The sequence below is a fragment of the Eublepharis macularius genome, chromosome 3 (assembly GCF_028583425.1).
Source record: "Eublepharis macularius isolate TG4126 chromosome 3, MPM_Emac_v1.0, whole genome shotgun sequence".
NCBI lineage: Eukaryota > Metazoa > Chordata > Lepidosauria > Squamata > Eublepharidae > Eublepharis > Eublepharis macularius.
Genome location: NC_072792.1, coordinates 82834903 through 82851806, shown reverse-complemented (window position 1 = coordinate 82851806; position 16904 = coordinate 82834903). Strand labels below are relative to the sequence as shown.

General features: G+C 42.3%; 1 protein-coding gene across 1 annotated transcript in view; it reads left to right on the top strand.

Moving 5' to 3' along the window:
- LOC129326556 (cilia- and flagella-associated protein 47-like) overlaps nucleotides 1–16904 on the top strand; it is a 286389-nt gene that overhangs the window by 232828 nt on the left and 36657 nt on the right. Inside the window, exons 18-19 of the mRNA XM_054974773.1 lie at nucleotides 1538–1699; nucleotides 10960–11128. Of these exons, the coding sequence (XP_054830748.1) occupies nucleotides 1538–1699; nucleotides 10960–11128 (331 nt within the window). The remainder of the gene's footprint in view (nucleotides 1–1537; nucleotides 1700–10959; nucleotides 11129–16904) is intronic.

Below are 16904 nucleotides of genomic sequence, written 5' to 3'. Positions count from 1 at the left end.
CCCACATCAGCAAGGCAGTGAGTCAGAAGATCGTAGTCGACTGTATTGAATGCTGCCAACAGATCCAATAATATCAGCAGCGCCGAGCCACCTCCATCCAGATGTCTACAAAGATCGTCTGTAAGGGCGACCTGCAACATCTCCGTCCCATATCTCAGACGGAACCCGGACTGGAAGGGGTCTAGGGCCAAGACATCCTTCAGGAAGCCCTGCAGCTGTTCCACCACTGCCTGCTCAATCACCTTTCCCAGAAATGGGATGTTCGAAACCGGGCGGTAATTGACCAGGTCGCTGGGGTCCAGCGATGGTTTCTTTAAAAGAGGCCTCACCATAGCTTCCTTTAATGGCCTAGGAAAACCCCCGGAGCCTAAGGATAGGTTAACAATGGCCTCCAGTGAGGACCACAGCCCCTCGACACTGGCCTTTACTAGCCATGATGAGCATGGGTCCAAGGGACATGTGATGGGCCTAACTGATTGCAGGGTCCTGTCAATCTCCTCCCCAAAGAGTGGGGAGAAATTATCAAATACCGGCCCCAAAGACAGCCAAGGGGTCTCTAGCTCATTCACTGAAACAACTGTGGCTGGCAAGATTTTATCAGCAAAAAAACTCCCCAAAGCCTCACAGCTAATATCTGAATTCAAATTTTGACAGCTTCCCTCTGGCAAGGAGACCAATGACCGAACCACATTAAACAATTTTGTTGGGCGTGATCTAGCTGACATGATGGAGGCTGCATAAAACCCTTCACAGCCTTCACCACCATCTCATAGGCTGTCATAAACGTCCTATAGGATGATCTTGCCTCTTCGTCCTGAGATCGTCGCCACACTCGCTCAAGCCGTCTTATTGCTTTCTTTAAAATAAACTATCTCGTGCTTTAAGAGTGTGGGGGGGGTCAATTTTACTCCATTTACATTTCTGTGAGGATTTAATGTTTTCAATGAGGGGTATTTTTGACCCTGATTCCAGATTTTACTCTTCTTTGTCCTGCATTTCTGAAGAAAGTTATTATTGAGGCCTGATTTTTTTCTTAGTAGCTAATGCCATGATTTAGAGAGCTATCAGGTTTCCATTTTTGCGGTTGCAAGTTGGCGTCATTTTGACCCCGATTCCAAAGTCGTGAAAGCAGGGTTTTTTCCCTTGGGAGGGTTAAGAATAAAACCTCATCACCTGTGAGAGTAGTCATTGACTTTAATGACAGAATTTTACATTCTTTAGAAAATAAAACTAAAATGACGTCACTTACCTAGTGCCATTTGTAAACAGTTCTCCTTTCAGCAAAATGATAAATCAAGGTGTAGCTCTGCTGAAACGTGGAGTGCTGCAGCATTTAGCTGACGGCCCTTTCCAAAGTAAGGATTAATATACTACATGCCCCAAAATATTATCTGCAATCTAATTTCAACCACCTGTGTAATGCATTACAATTCTACAAGAATACAAGCTTACATCACACCTTGGACATTGATTGATTTATTTGACTTGCATTATTATGCTTTCTATTGTAATGAATATTTTAAACTTAATTTTGAAGGTATCCGGCAACACTGGTGGTTCACTGCATTACAGGAGGCATTTGGAAGTTTCCATTATTGTTTGTTGCCACTGAACCAGAAGTTGATGATGTTATCAATATTGAAGCAGCTGGTCTAAACAAGGAATCTGTAATTAGCTTTAGGCTTACAAGCAAGACAAGGTAAGAATATCCGTGAAAAAATGCACTGCTCTTTTTTGAGGATGAAATGTCATGTCCATTGGGAGCCTCAGGAGGGGAAGGAAGGGGAATTATGGAACTAGTCAACAAGACTGATTGCCTGACATTATCTCCATATCCCAGTGTGCAAATAGATTAAGGTATATGGAGAAATAAAAACGTTCTTACTGCTAAAGGGATACATGCATTAATTCTTGATGGAGTTGTGAAATCACAGAACCATTGAAACCTCATACACAAGCACATCAATAGAAAGTGCATCAAGATTTGTTACATTCTTATATATTTGTAACAATGTAGTTGTCATCAAGTTTAAACCTAGAAACCATGATTGGACTGAATACACAGTTCATACATGTTCAGAGTGAAGCAGCAAGATCAATTGCACTTGTTCTTTGGTCATTTTGAATTGTGCCTTTTCTTTTGTATGTGTAATACAAATGCTTGAAAATTAATCTAAATCTTGCAATGAATTTCAGGTTTTCTCTTAAAAAGTCAACCAAACAATACACCAGATATAATTTCTGAAGCCTGAATAAGTTATATGGTGAGGTTATATTATCATTTACCATGAAGTGACAAACAACAAATGAACGACAAATTCTTTTTCCCTCCCCCCCTCCAATGTATGTGTGTTATATTGGCCAGTAAATGATGCAAATATGAAATTAATCAAATGTATGTTGTTTCCTATTGGTCTTCTAGAACACTTAAGAATTATTTTAAATGGAAATAGTTTTTGTTTATATAAAAATAGCATTACTAAATCTGTTGATGTAGAAAATATGTGGCTGGCAGACTACTGGATATGCTCCATAAGCCACTCTGAGCTTTCCAAAGGGTAAAAAAGTAATAGTAACACAATAAATATACAAGACAGAAAATATTGATGTTTTCAACAAAACACATTTGGGGAAAGAAGAAAAGTAATTATTTTTATATTGATTTATTATCATTTAATTATTTGAAATGTAATATCATCTAGATACTATACATCTACATCTGAATCTAGAAAACAAAACAAAAAAAATTTGGAGGTTAACGCCCACATCTGTAATAGAAGCACGTCTGAAGTTTTAAGAAATGAAAGCTACTAGCCATTGCTAGGCAACTGCAACAGTGTAGCCAGCTTTCAAGCCTTGATTTCTGCCAGTAAAAAGCAAGGGGAGGGGGCAGGGCCCTTTCCAGGGCTGTTTTGGTCTTTTAGGGAAGAATCATCTAGGTTACATCTGGCAGCAACAGCCAGGCAACTTGCTGCCACACAACATGTGTGACTCACTCAGATCTGATTACTTGCAGCCAACCCACCCCTTGAAAGCTGGAGGGGTGTAATGGTTAAGATTTCAGACTAGGATCTGGAAGCTTTAGCTTTGGCTTTAGTTAATGTTCTCCTGGAGCATTCAGGTAATCATACTACTTCCACTCAGAAGTGCTTAGGGGAACTCCTGCCTTAACTGAGAGTCACTACTTTTAATATCAGATTGGCTGGATTACATCTGTGCTCTAACTTCAGAAAGCCTAAAGAACTCAGAGTGCAAAAAGATAGGGGTCTTAGTAGGGGACTGGAGATACTTCATGCAATAATACACACACAGAAATGGAGTCTTAACAGCCTCACTTTCAAAGGATGTCCTTGGACGTTATTGATTTTCTAAAATGAGCTTACTTCTCACCTCTGTATTTGTGAGATGGCTGTCGGTGGCTATTTCATGGCTGTCAGTGAAGAAGATTCTTCAGAACATGGCAAAGGTGAAGTTATTGGGTTCAATAGAATAGGCTGTTTTAGAGCAAAAGAGTGAAGCAATTGCACTGATAGTGCTATAACCTGCTGGTAGGTGTTTAATAGTAGTGAAGAGATCTAATGTTCTCAGAAAAGACATAATAAAGTCTGAATCATTATATAGATAGAGGCCTCATAATGCAAGTTTGACTCAGCCTTTTCATGTCAGAAACTGCAGAGAATAACCTTATTACACTTCAAAAGCATTTCTCATTTTCTCTTCTAGTGAACATTGTAATTTGTTGAAAGGTACTTTTTTCTTCAGGAAAAAAGTTAACCTTGCTTTTGACACATGTGGGGAAAGAATTTTCAGGTCTTGTTGACCTCTTATTTGGGTCTTTAAAGTGCACAGAGGCTAGGAAGTTTCTAACTTACATAATGAAGGTTTGAAACCATTTCAGATTTTAGTCTCATTTTACTAGAACTGCTGCCATACTTCTCTTTAAAAATAGTTCTCTCACTGTAGCAAAGCAGCTGTGGACCTTCTAAAACAGAGGAAGTTTACCAAACTCAAGTAATCTTTGGTTATTCAACTTGAACTTAAAAGACAAGTATTAGAACAATGACTTACATCCTACTAAGTGCAAATGCAAGTACATTCTTGATGCAGTCCGTTTCTTCCCTCCCACTATTTTCTCCAACAGCCCCCAAAGTGCTGATATTGGAGATTGCAAGACACCCAGGAATAAAAAGCTACAGAGCCCAAAAGGTTACGGTGAGGAAGGGAATTGAATGAATTTGTCTTTCCTTTCCCCTCCTGTCAGTGATGTTTCTGCACCCATTCTTCTTTATTGTCCATACCACATTGTGGTGTAATTATACCTGTAAATACTGAAGAATACTTGGGAGCAGGCATAGGACTCTTAATTAGAGATGGGCACGAACAGCAATACGAACAAAAAAAAGCCACGAGCAGCCCAATCTGCTGTTTATGAACAAGCTGTTTGTGAGGCCCCATTCTAAATGAACAGGTGGTCGTTGTAAGCGTCGTTCGTTGCTGTTCGTCTTGGTGTTCATCAAGCCAGACAGTCTGGCACCTGCAATCAATTCCCTTGGCAACTTAGGCAGGGATTATCTGAATTCTGTCTGAACTCCTGCTGTTGCCCTGGAAACCCCAATCTAAGCCCAATTTAGCTTGATAGGCAGGTCTTCCTTTCAAGTATGGAACTCCAAATTTGTTACAAGGGAGCAAAGAGCAGGCGGGAGGGGGGCTCCAAGCTCTGACTTTGCAGACAGTGGAGAGGGAGAGACAGTTGCTGTTGGCATTTTGATAGAGAGAGTGTGTTGGAGCTTGAATTTTCTTTGTGTGTGGTGGGATAGGGATCTACCCCTTCAAGTTCCAGGGCTGCTGCCAGGCTTTGAGCCAAGCTATTATTTATTATTGGTACCTTTCCTGCTGCCTGCTCTGGTAAGGTTTCTGGGAGTGGTGCGGTAGAGATATACCCACCCTCAGGTTCCAGGGCTGCTGCCATGCTCTGGGACCAAGCTATTATTTATTATTGGTACCTTTCCTGGTGCCTGCTCAGGTCAGGTTTCTGGGAGTGGTGCAGTAGGGATCTTGACCAAACTTGGATGATGGCTGGAGGAGAGCCTGCTGGCCCCCATGAACAGCCAACCACGAACATGTTCATGAACAGGGCCATTTCGTGGTTGTTTGTGAGTCCCTGTTCGTGGATGGCAATGAACAACAAACATGTTAGGTTTTTTTCCTATTCATGCCCATTTCTACTCTTAATGCTAAAATTGCTTCTTATTGATGTAAGCCATTTGGGGGCATCATTGGGGAGGTATAAATATCTAAATAAACAATAAATAAATTATTGCACCTATGTGGTTTCACCTTTTTCTGCTATATTCATCTACATCTTTCACTTCTTTATGCAAAGAAGTTGCCCTCTTCCTGTCAGTGGAATGCTTACTTGGATCACCATTTAAGTCTCTTCACAGGCTTGATAGTCAATGGATTTGTATAATATTTTGACACTCCTTTTTGCTAGCCTAATAAGAGGAGACTCATTCTTTATTCATTGGACTTAGAAGAGTGCAACTCTGTTTACGATTGCAGTGTTACTGCTTCATTTAAGTAGTCACTCATAGGTTTATGTAAGAGCCCCATGGCGCAGAGTGGTAAGCTGCCATGCTGCAGCCCAAGCTGTGCTCACAACCTGAGTTTGATCCTGGCGGAAGCCAGGTTCAAATAGCTGGCTCAAGGTTGACTCAGTCTTCTATCCTTACGAGGTTGGTAAAATGAGTACCCAGTTTCCTGGGGGTAAAGTGTAGATGACTAGGGAAGGCAATGGCAAACTGCCCTGTAACAAAAAGTCTGCCAATAAAACATTGTGATATGATGTTCCCCCTATGGGTCAGTAATGACTTGGTGCTTGCACAGAGAACTACCTTTACCTGTACCCATAGGTTTATATAAGACATTATGCCCAAACTATGGAGTTTAATGGCGTGAATGTGTTCATATGCTCCAACCTTCCTCTTCTATTCACATACTTGAGTCAATTAGATACTTAATTTACTACAAATCATATTTTCATTTTATTTCTGATTTGATGAAATAATGGTGTGTACTTGTTGTTGAAAATTGGATTGAAGCTTGTGAAGATCAGGCCTGAGACCTTTTTAATATTAAAACTGGCCTCTGATTTACCTTTCCATAATCAAGCTGGAGAGGCAGGAAGAGAAGGGGGCAAGTGAATGGTCATTTGCTTTCCCATCACACCTCTCAAATGCTGGAAGAAAATGACAAGCCTGGGATAAATTTATTGTGTGTTGTTTTAGCCTTTTGCCTCTGTCCTAAACACCAGAGACCTGTGAGACAAGTCCTATGAGAGATACATGACTTGAGGGACACCTAGCCATAGCAACCCAGGGAACAGGCTAGATTCAGAAGGGAGGGAACTCCTTCTTTCCCCCTTTGGAAGGGGAGAGTACAAAAGGAGCAAGCAGCCCTTTCACTAGTGCTACTCCAATGAACCCTAGGATTGTTGATGGTAGGTTTTCTCCTCCTTCTTAGACATTGGACTGCCTATCCCAAGCAGGAGATGAATAAGGTATACTGTGGTAATTCTGATTGTGTAAGTTAGACCAGAAACAACAGTTTTTCTTTTCTTTTAAATAGCTGTAAAACCCTTGGTAACCGCCCTATTTTCCCTTACTTGTGTGCTCTTACTCTTTTGGTAGTTTGTTGTAGTAAATCAAGGCCTTTCTTGGTTAAGGTAGTTGTGTCCATTCTTACCCACGTGCTGGCTGCCTAGTCACCTACCAGAACTTTGTTTATGCTCAGAGGCTAACCAGCTCTCCCCTGCGGTTGAAAGGGAAAAGCCCAGTTCCTAGCTGGGGATGGGTTAGGGTGGTACACTACCAAAGTACCTAGGATCAGGGAGGGGAAAGAACCTCCTCCCTGATCGATAACAAAGCTAGCTTCTGCTTCCAGTTTGGAGAAAAAAACATAAACCATAGTTTGCTAGTTTTGATGATAATTTGCAAAATAACTACTTGAATCACAATGTGAGATGGGAGGGAGAGAAAAGAGTACATGACACAAGTTTTGTTCATGTAAAACCAAGTTTGTTTTTCTGACAATACAGTTGACTGTATTGTCTTTAATCCTATTTTAAAAACATGACATTTTCTTTCTTTTCTGTCAAACCTTTTAAGAAAACTAAAAACAAACTTTTTTTAAAAAATCTCTATTTGATATGCTCTGGTAGCTTGAAAACAAAAAATTATTTTTGTTTCTTCATTGCATTAACATCCATTTGCCTGAATTATATATGCTGCAAGCAAGTGCATTCATTATGCTCTTTTTTCACATATTAAATTATATTTGCATTCTCTAATATAATTTACTTGGATCAGAAGTGACTTTCACAGAATTATCGATCAGTGTATAAAACCACAGAATATTTTATTGGGATTTCTCATAAGTAACAGTTTTTACATGGTTCCAATTATCTTTGCTTTGTTCTGAGGTTGCAACTGAAATATCGTAAATGTTAATAATGTATTCTTTGAAGAAAGTTCACCCCAAAACAACTTGCACTTTTAGTTATGAATTGTTTGATATTTTACATTTTTAAGTAATAGTTAATAAGGGGGCTGCCATTAGGGGGTAAAACATATTTGTGCATGGCTAAATTACCTGGATACTGAGAAATATTTCAAAATATTTTACTCTGCCCCAAAATATATACTTACCAAAGTAATATATTTGATACCAACACCTGGTTGGGTTACCTAACAGTATAACAAATCTTTTTATTACTGAGAACTTTGGAGATTTCTATGTTCCAGAGTGCAACAGGGTCATACACAGACATGGGCATGAACGGAAAAAAAAATGAAAAAGCTGTTCGTTGTTCGATGCCATCCACAAACAATGAACAACGAACAGTAACGAACATGACACTGTTCACAAATGTTGTTCGTGGCCCCTTAAAGATCCCTTTAAACTATCAGCGGGCAGGTGGCAGGGGGAATCCTCCTCTGCTGCCTGCCAGCTGATAGTTTAAAGGGTCCTTTCTTGCCACGTGCAAGGGGAAGGGCCCTTTAAACACCCCACAAGCTGACCTTCACAATGTCCAATACCCAGCAAATTTGCAGGGGACATTATCCTCATTGTCCTCCAAAGTCCCCCCAAGATTCAGAGAGATTGCACCCCAGAAAAGGCATGATCCGTGTGTGCCCCCCTTTGCTGTCATTTTCTGTTCGCAGTGGCAAAAACGGGACTGCCTGTTGGAAGGCAGCTAGTTTGAGGGGTTACAAACTGGCCTTCCCAATGTCCAATGCCCACCAAATTTGCAGGGGACATTGTCCTCACTGTCCTCCAAAGACCCCCCAAGTTTCAGAGAGATTGTACCCTGGAAAAGGCATGATCCATGGGTCCTTCCCTTTGTTGTCATTTTCTCTTCACAGTGGCAAAAATGGGATTTTCTGCTGGAAGTACTTTGAAGTGTTAAAGCCAGAAGGAAAGCCAGAAGGAGTTCAGACAGAGTTCAGTCCCTGCCGTTGCCAGGGGATTGATTGAAAGGCCCCAGACTGTCTGACTTGACAAATGGCTGACGAAGGCAACGAACGAGGCTTGCAACGGCCACTTGTTCGTTTAGAATGGAGCCTCATGAACGGCTTGTTCGCGAACAGATGAATGGGCTGTTCATGGGTTTTTTCCATCCGTAATGCTGCTCGTGCCCATGCCTAGTCATACATAGAGTGAAATCTCTTCAGGTGTCTAAGCCTCATTCTCCAGAGTGATTGATTAAATCTCAGTTTCTCTTGGACAGGTACATAATGTACTCACTGATGATAAATTATGGCCATCTATGTAGTTATGTCATCTTTTTTTAACACTGTTTATCAACTACTTTCAGTTTGTCATATAAGCCTTTGCCTCTGTATATTATCTCAGGGTAATAATAAGGAGTTATTTAAGCGCATGTTTCGTAAACAGCAGGTTGAATATTCCCTACCATCTCTACCTTTAATAACTTACTTTCAAGCACAATATTTGTTTTAGATGGCTGTTGTAGAATTGTAAATATAACATTATTTCTTTGGAAAAAATGGATAATTTTACATATGCACTTTTCTATTACATTGCAGTTATACTTGAATCTATGGGACCATTATGTTCTGTGCATATGGCCAACTTACCAGCACATGGCAGATTTTCTACCATGTTGTTGCTTTGCCATCTGTATTATTGCAAAAGTGGTACAATTTTTTTGCCACGCATTCTTATGAGTAATAGGGACTAGGGGTGTGCAAACTGAAATAAATGAGCCAGAAATAAATCCGGAAATCACTGTTTCATTTCATTAAAGCATCTTCCAGAATGGTGAACCAGATCCAGGAAATTAAATTGTAACAACACCCTCCTACCAAAAAGTTTGTATGTTTTGGTTTGGTTTGGTTGCTGGACCCCCATAGCAACATCTTGTTTTCCTTAATGGTATTCACCAGTCAGATCTCAAGGAGAAAGAGTCCTTATGTTATTAAATAAACTCTGTCAGCAGTAAGGGAGAATGTGTGCAATGCACATGAATGCATCTTTCTCCCATTGCTACTTGGCCAACAGCATTGTTTCCCTGCCAACTGGGTCCTTGCAAGGTGAGATCCCCTTTTTGCCTATCAGCCTATCATCTTTGGAAACTTCTGGATGGGGGGGGGTGCAGACAGGATGGCACATATTAAATTGGATGATATGCAAGTGGATGAGCCCAGAATGACACAGCTGGTGTTACTAGGCACTGTAACAGTATTGCTCAAGTGTATATGGGGACATAACAAACAGTGTGTTTGAACCCTGCTTTGTCTCTGTTGGGTGGTCCATGGTTGTTGGTGAAAAGCTGTTTTAAGTTAGGGGGCTGTGCGGTAGGGCCTCCTGACATTTTCTAATCTGACAAGATACTCATTTCTTTTAGTAATTGGTGGTGACATTGAATAGGGAAGGCATTTCTCCCAGCTGTGGAGTTTCATGGCTAGAATGTTCTTTTTAGAAACCTTTTGCCTTTCATGGTTTTCAAATTTCACAATGCAAAGTATTGTTTGTGTATAGGGTTGCCAGGTTCTCCAGGGTCCAAACCATGGGATGGGGAGGGGGTCACTGGAGGGCACACGCAGAGGGAAGGCTTCAGAGCCTTCGTTGTTGCACTGGGAATGATGTCATTCCTGACACAATACCAAAGGGGTATTTTCCTTAAAATTGCACTCCAGGGCTCCCAGGCCCGTTCCTTGCACTCCCTTCCCCCTGCCGTTGGCCAGGTAAGAGGTAGCAGAGAGCAGAGGCTGGGAGCAAGGAGTCCACTGAGGGACTGGGAACCCTATTTGTGTACTTTGAAATATTTAATTTCTTGAATGTTCTGATTCTGTAAAATGTATGTATTGGTATGCCTATAATGTAGCCCAGTATCTCTGATCTTACATCTATATGTAGTGTTTTATGATGAGGTGTTAGTTCAGGCAGGTATATAAATGGCCATTTTTTAAATTTTAAGGTGAATAGTGAATTAAAGATCCCCCCCTTCCATTTGTGGGTATATTCACACATTTGCATGAAGCAGTCGTCCTTGTTTTAAAAAGTAAATTGCACCTGAATAAAAAGCATACAAGGTGAATACATGTAGATAATTTAAATATTCTCATCAGCCTCCTGTTCAGCCATCTACCTTTTTACACAAAGAACTAGGAAGTAGTGAAACAACACTGCAGAAAGAAAAGGAGGGATAGGTAGATATACTGTCTTTAATGCATTGTAACAGAAGGAAGCAGGGGCTTGGAGCTGGAGAATAACCACTACAGAATAGTTCCAAACCAACCAACTTGCTAGAATGCACTGCTGTTTGACAGCATTAATGTTTAACTGTGGATTTCTTGTAGGAGGGTGCCAACTGTTAGGATTTCCATTGAGGGATGGCAAATGTAATATAATATATTTTTCTGTGCCATTCACTAGGTACACAGAACCTTACACAGCATACTTCCTGCCAGGCAGTGATCCAGAATTTGTTGTATCACCTAAAGCTGGAGAACTTCCTCCACTTGACACAGCAGGAACTCGCATAACTATTGTATTCAAGCCTAATATGTACAGCAAGAAACACAGAGCAACACTGGTAATACAGGTGAGCACTAATACTGGATTTCTTTCTAGTGGATTTCATTGTGGTAAACTCATGAATATAAAGATTTTCTTCTTTAAAATAATGCCGTAAAAACACCAGAGAGAGAATATTTTATTTTAGGTTGCTTCAATTTCTTTCTTTGTAATAATTTTAAAAGTGTTCACCTGGTGATCAGAAAATAAATGCATTGACTTTCAAGTTAACATATGGAATATGAAAAATAATCTTAGCAAACTTGGTCTGGATACTAACTACAAACTAACTCCTACCAGGAAAAGCATGCATCTTTGCCACATTCTCTTCTGCTCTTGCAGTCTCTTCTAGCCCCTGTCAAATATAGGCCATTTCCACACATGTTGAATAACGCACTTTCAGTGCACTTTAGCAATCCTTTGGAAGTGGATTTTTTGTTCCACACATGGAAAAGCAGTTCCAAATGTTCACTAAAGAATATTGGAAGTGGATTATCCAACGTGTGTGGAAGCAGCCATATTCTCAGCATCACTGGAAATATGGTTTAATAGATACAGGTTGGGGTGCTGAAATGGGCGGCAATTTTGCCCCATTCCTTACTCCAGCCCCCAAGCTATGTAGCTATTAAGCCAACATGGGTCCTGCAACCATAGGGCCAAATTACATGTTACAATTTTTATCATGTATTTTCAGGAAATACATTTATCATGCATTTCCCCAACCTGACTTTCACACAGTCACATCAGGTGCAAGGCAACTTGTTTCCCAAATGTGCAGGATTCCAATTCAAATAAGTACACATGGATCCCACTAACATGACCCCAGTGCTGTTTCAAGGTATGAAATTGGCACAGTTGGAAGGATGAAGCCCCTTCTCCCCCCATACCACAGTCCCAGTCTGAATCAGGACCCTCCCCACACAGATGAGAAACAGGTTCCCTCACACTTGATGAGTGATTTATTTATTTATTTACATTATTTATAGTTCTCTTTTCTAACTGAGACTCAAGGTTTATTACATAGTGTAAGTCAATATGATCAACAACTGAGACATTCAATAAACAATACAATAGGGTATGCATTGCAGATATTTGAAAAGAAGCATAAATTCGAGCTGGAGAAATATATGCTCTGAGTGGGCATTAAGTTGTCCTGAAGGGCGGTATATAAATTGAATGTTGTTGTTGTTGTTGTTGTTGTTGTTGTTGTTGTTGTTATAGACACTACATGTTAAAATTCCTAATGTGTAGGAATTTTACGGTACCAGCATCTGCTATCCATAGGGAAACTGCTCTTATGTCCTGCTTCACAGAGGAGTGTGGGACAGCAAAGTGGGCCCAGTTTGACCAAGAGACGTGCTGAGTATTGAAAGGCTTTGGATATTGTTCTATGAGATTTTCAGCCCTGGCAATGATGAACCACCTGGCAAGTGCCAGCTCTTAAATATAGCTCTGTAAGGAGGTACAAATGCCAGACCTTAAGAACTTCTTTGAGAAGACTCAGTTACCTGCGCTATTCTTGCTTAAACCTCACTGCAAAAGTGGCAGTTGCTCCCAAACAAACATTTGTTCTGACACAAAAAGTTTATATTCAAGAAAAAATACTTATTGATAGGAAATATTGGTATATATACAAAAGCAACCCACGCATTCTGTCTTCTTTGGGTCCATGCTTTTTCTTCTTCTCTGAAAACTGTTCTTTCTCTTTAATATACAAAGTTCACTTTTATCTTTGAGTTCCATGGTGACCTATTTAGCCTTGATTCTCAGAAAAATAAGCTACTGTTTGATACAACACGACATTTGGACTGTACACAACAATAAAATTCAAAAAGCTCAGGCACCAGTGGTTTTCCATATCTTTGCAAAGCTGTAAAACTGTTACAGGAAAAAAAGTCACTTGATTGGCAGGTGTCCATCACATACACTGCTGTCGTTGGGCACATAAGGGACTTGGGGAACACTGAGCCTTACTGGTCCTTCTCATACCATTTCAAATACAGGGATTTCACTTTTCAACTGCTCCCATATTCCAGACCTTATAGATGTAATGGAATAATATGTACATTGCAGACTTTAGTGTCATTACTATTGCAGGTTGTTCTAAAGTTTAGTTTCTGGAAGCCATTATGTTCTCCCTTTCTAGCTATCTTTGTTGACCCCTAGACAGTAGTGGAAAATACAAGAAAAGAAGAAAGTATTGAGTTGTTGTGACTAATTGCTTAGTGGTACCGTAAAATGTTCAGAAGAGCAGGATGAGGTTAAAAGGCAATTACATATTTTACTGAAAATAACTAAATGGAGAGGATATCTGGTCTAATCTGCAAGTTTTCATTGGAGAAACTTCTGCTTGTCTCAGCATTGCACTATATTCCGCAATGTATTTTCTTTATATAGGATTCTTCATGAGGCTCAGCCTTGGATAAAAACGCTTCAAGCCAGTTCTTGTTATGAACTCTTTGTTCATCATGTCTTCTGTGCAGTCCCACATGGAATATGTGCATGTGCAGGCCAGCCACAGACGTCCCAAAGATCCTAGAGGTGTGAGACGCTTGCATAGCCTTTTCATGTACTTTCCCCCCCGGCATGGCTATAAAAGGTGGAGCAAGCAGTTCTCTCCTTCAGTTCTTCTTTTGCCATCACAGAAGAAGGATGTCTCCTTTCTCCTCTCCTTTGATCTGTTGAGCTGTATGTGAGTTAGGGACTTCAGATCCATGGCATCAAAGGCCCTCTTCAAGAAGTGTTCCTATTGTGGGACGAAGATGGTCCAGTCAGATGGGCATGAAAAATGCAAAGGCCATAGCACCTTGCTGTGTACAGTCTGCAAGCAATTCATGCCCATGGGCACCATGGCTTAAAGCAGGTCTTTGGGAGTCAGCCCTGAAGGCCTCCAATCACAGTGCCACATATAAAGAACCACAGCTCCCAGAACAGACCTTCTCAGTTTCACCAGGCTATTTGGCACCTGACACAGCTCAGAAGAACCAATCAGTTCCAGCTGCATCCTCATTGGTTCCACTTCAATGCCAGAGCTACCTGCAAGAAAGACTAAGCTCAAGTTGAAGCATATTGATAAACCCTTGAGATCAAAGGGACATGTCCGAGGGGCGGCTCCACGCCCTTGGACTGGGCTGCCCCCTCCCCCGTCGACACCCCCGCTGCGGCCTCCTCGCCAGCCGGCGTTACCTGGGCCTGTGCCCAGGCGACGACGTGAGGGACGGAGATGCCGAGCTACTGGCCGCGGCGGCAGCGGACGCCCCGAGCCAGCTGACGGCTGCCACCGTTGTGCCGTGGCAGGAAGCCCGCCGCCAGGGGCACGGCGCGGAGGAGAGATGATGGCCACCCCCGCGACTCACCCGGCAGCCCTCCCAGCAAGGCCACGGGGGGTGATGGCCGGAGGCCACAGGGGACGCAAGGGCCGGACGCACGGCACAGGCAAGCGCAGGGAGACGCCAGCGCAGGCGCGGCCAGCCGACAAGGGCTACGCCCGCTGGGGAGGCGGGTGCCGGTGCGGAGACAGGCCCGCCGGGACGGCCCCTGGGCTGGAGGCCTGCTCAGCCGTACTGGGCCGCGAGAGGCCGGAGCAGCCGTCCTTCTGGGGCAGGGGGAGGGACCGGCGGCCAGGGGGCAGGGACCACCAGCCAGCAGACCACTGGCTTGAGGGCGGGTGGGGCCGGCGGGTGTGGCCACACCTGGCCCAGGTGTTGGGACTAGTCTTAGGGGCGGGCACAGGGGGAGAGGGGTGGAGGTAGCACTAACGAAGGAAGGTATTTAGGGAAGGCAAAACCCCAGGCCGAGGAGGAGTGTGTGTGTATGGCCAGCTGCCCTGAGGTTGAAGGAGCAGGTGGCTGGGCAGAGCTAATTGCTGACTGGCTTGCCAGCTCAGACGGTGGCCGCCCTTTCTGAGGCCTAAGGGGAGGCGCCCTCCAGGGGGGGTCTCCAGCGCACGCTGGCCCGGCTGCCCACCCAGCCGGTCAGAGGCACAGCATGGACCCGTCGCAGGCTCCCCGACCCACCGCCGCTGCCGCCGCCAGGGGGCGCCCTCCCGCCTGACAGGACATTAAAAGGAAGAAATCCTCTTTGGGTCTGACTGCCTCTGTTCCATCAAGTCCATACAGGGTTCCAAGAACTCCAACACCAACTTCTAGATGACACTCTGATTTGGTTCCATCTCTCTTAACAACAACAACAACAACAACATTTGATTTATATACCACCCTTCAGGACAACTTAACACCCACTCAGGGTGGTTTACAAAGTATGATATTATTATCTCATGTGAGGTGGGTGGGGCTGAGAGAGCTCCAAGAAACTGTGACTGATCCAAGATCACCTAGCTGGCTTCAAGCAGAGGAGTGAAGTCAAACCAGGTTCTCCAGATTAGAGTCCTGCTGCTCTTAACCATTACGCCAAACTGGCTCTCAGAGGGTGAAATTCCTGAAAGTTATTGATCCATCTACAGCTCTTCCCTGCTGCCACCATCTCCAGTATGAATGAAAACCAAAAGGGCAATTACGGGCAAGAGCCAAGTCAAACAGACACTAGGTGTCCCCGTAATGATTACTATATACCAAATTACTCTATTCAAAGTATATACATCCAATATAATTACTACCAATCATGTAAAGTGCAAGTACTGTACAACAGGAATTTTACAAATTCATCTATGACATATATACAATCCCCATCAGAGCTCATTTAAAGGAATAATGCACAATGGCCGCACTCTCAGTTCATATAACAATAAATGCTAACAACTTCTGTACAAATTCATTGATAATAATCCATAAATATCATGATAAGTAGAAACACATTCAAGATCTATAAACAGTCATTTAACATTTTCCATAAATAGTCATACATAAATAGAATAATACTAAAGGGTATGGGAATACTAAATGCATTTCATAACAATACAGAGGAAAGTAGAGTCAGTATTCCAAATAGAGATGGTAGGGGTAAATATTAATCTTCTCCTGTGGTACTGTTCTGTAGATGTCCCAATATATATTCACCAAATCTATTTCATGCTTTGCGCAGGTCCACAGGGGGTATGGCTTGAATTGCCTTCCAATATAGCTGCCACAGGAGACCCCTGACACCACAGATGTTGAACTGGGTGTGTCCAAAAGATCCCAAAGTTCCCGACAGGACGCTAGCTACTCTCCTGTTTCGTCATTGCTTTCTCAGGGGAAATCATGACTTTCTGAAACACAAATTACCATTCATTGTCTGCCAGCAACTTTCTCAACCATGTCCTTTTTCTGGTCCAGTAGCTGACATGGTTGAGAAAGTTGCACTTTACATGATTGGTAGTAATTATATTGGATGTATATACTTTGAATAGTGTAATTTGGTATATAGTAATCATTATGGGGACACCTAGTGTCTGTTTGACTAAGCCATCTCCAGTATGGCCTGCTGAAAGGTATAGAGATGCTTCAGTTCCATCAATAATAATTGAGTTCCAACAATAACAATAAACTGGAACTGGCCCATCATCAGAGGTGCCATCAGTTCCATTACTCTCCCTTATCATTATTATCCCTCTGGATATGAAGGCTCGCTGGGTATGTACCTGCCTCCTCATTACTTCTTCCAGGACAAGGACCTTTATGTGCCAGTTCACTTGGAACCAAGGCGGAAAGCTGTCCCTTCTAACCCCTGTCAAATATATTCTCAGTATCACTGGAAATATAGATTAATAAACAGAGGTATCACACCCTTCTACCCAAATCCATTCAGGCAGATATCTCACTCGGCCCTATCCACCTTAAACTAAATATAATTGTTTCCATTTTCAA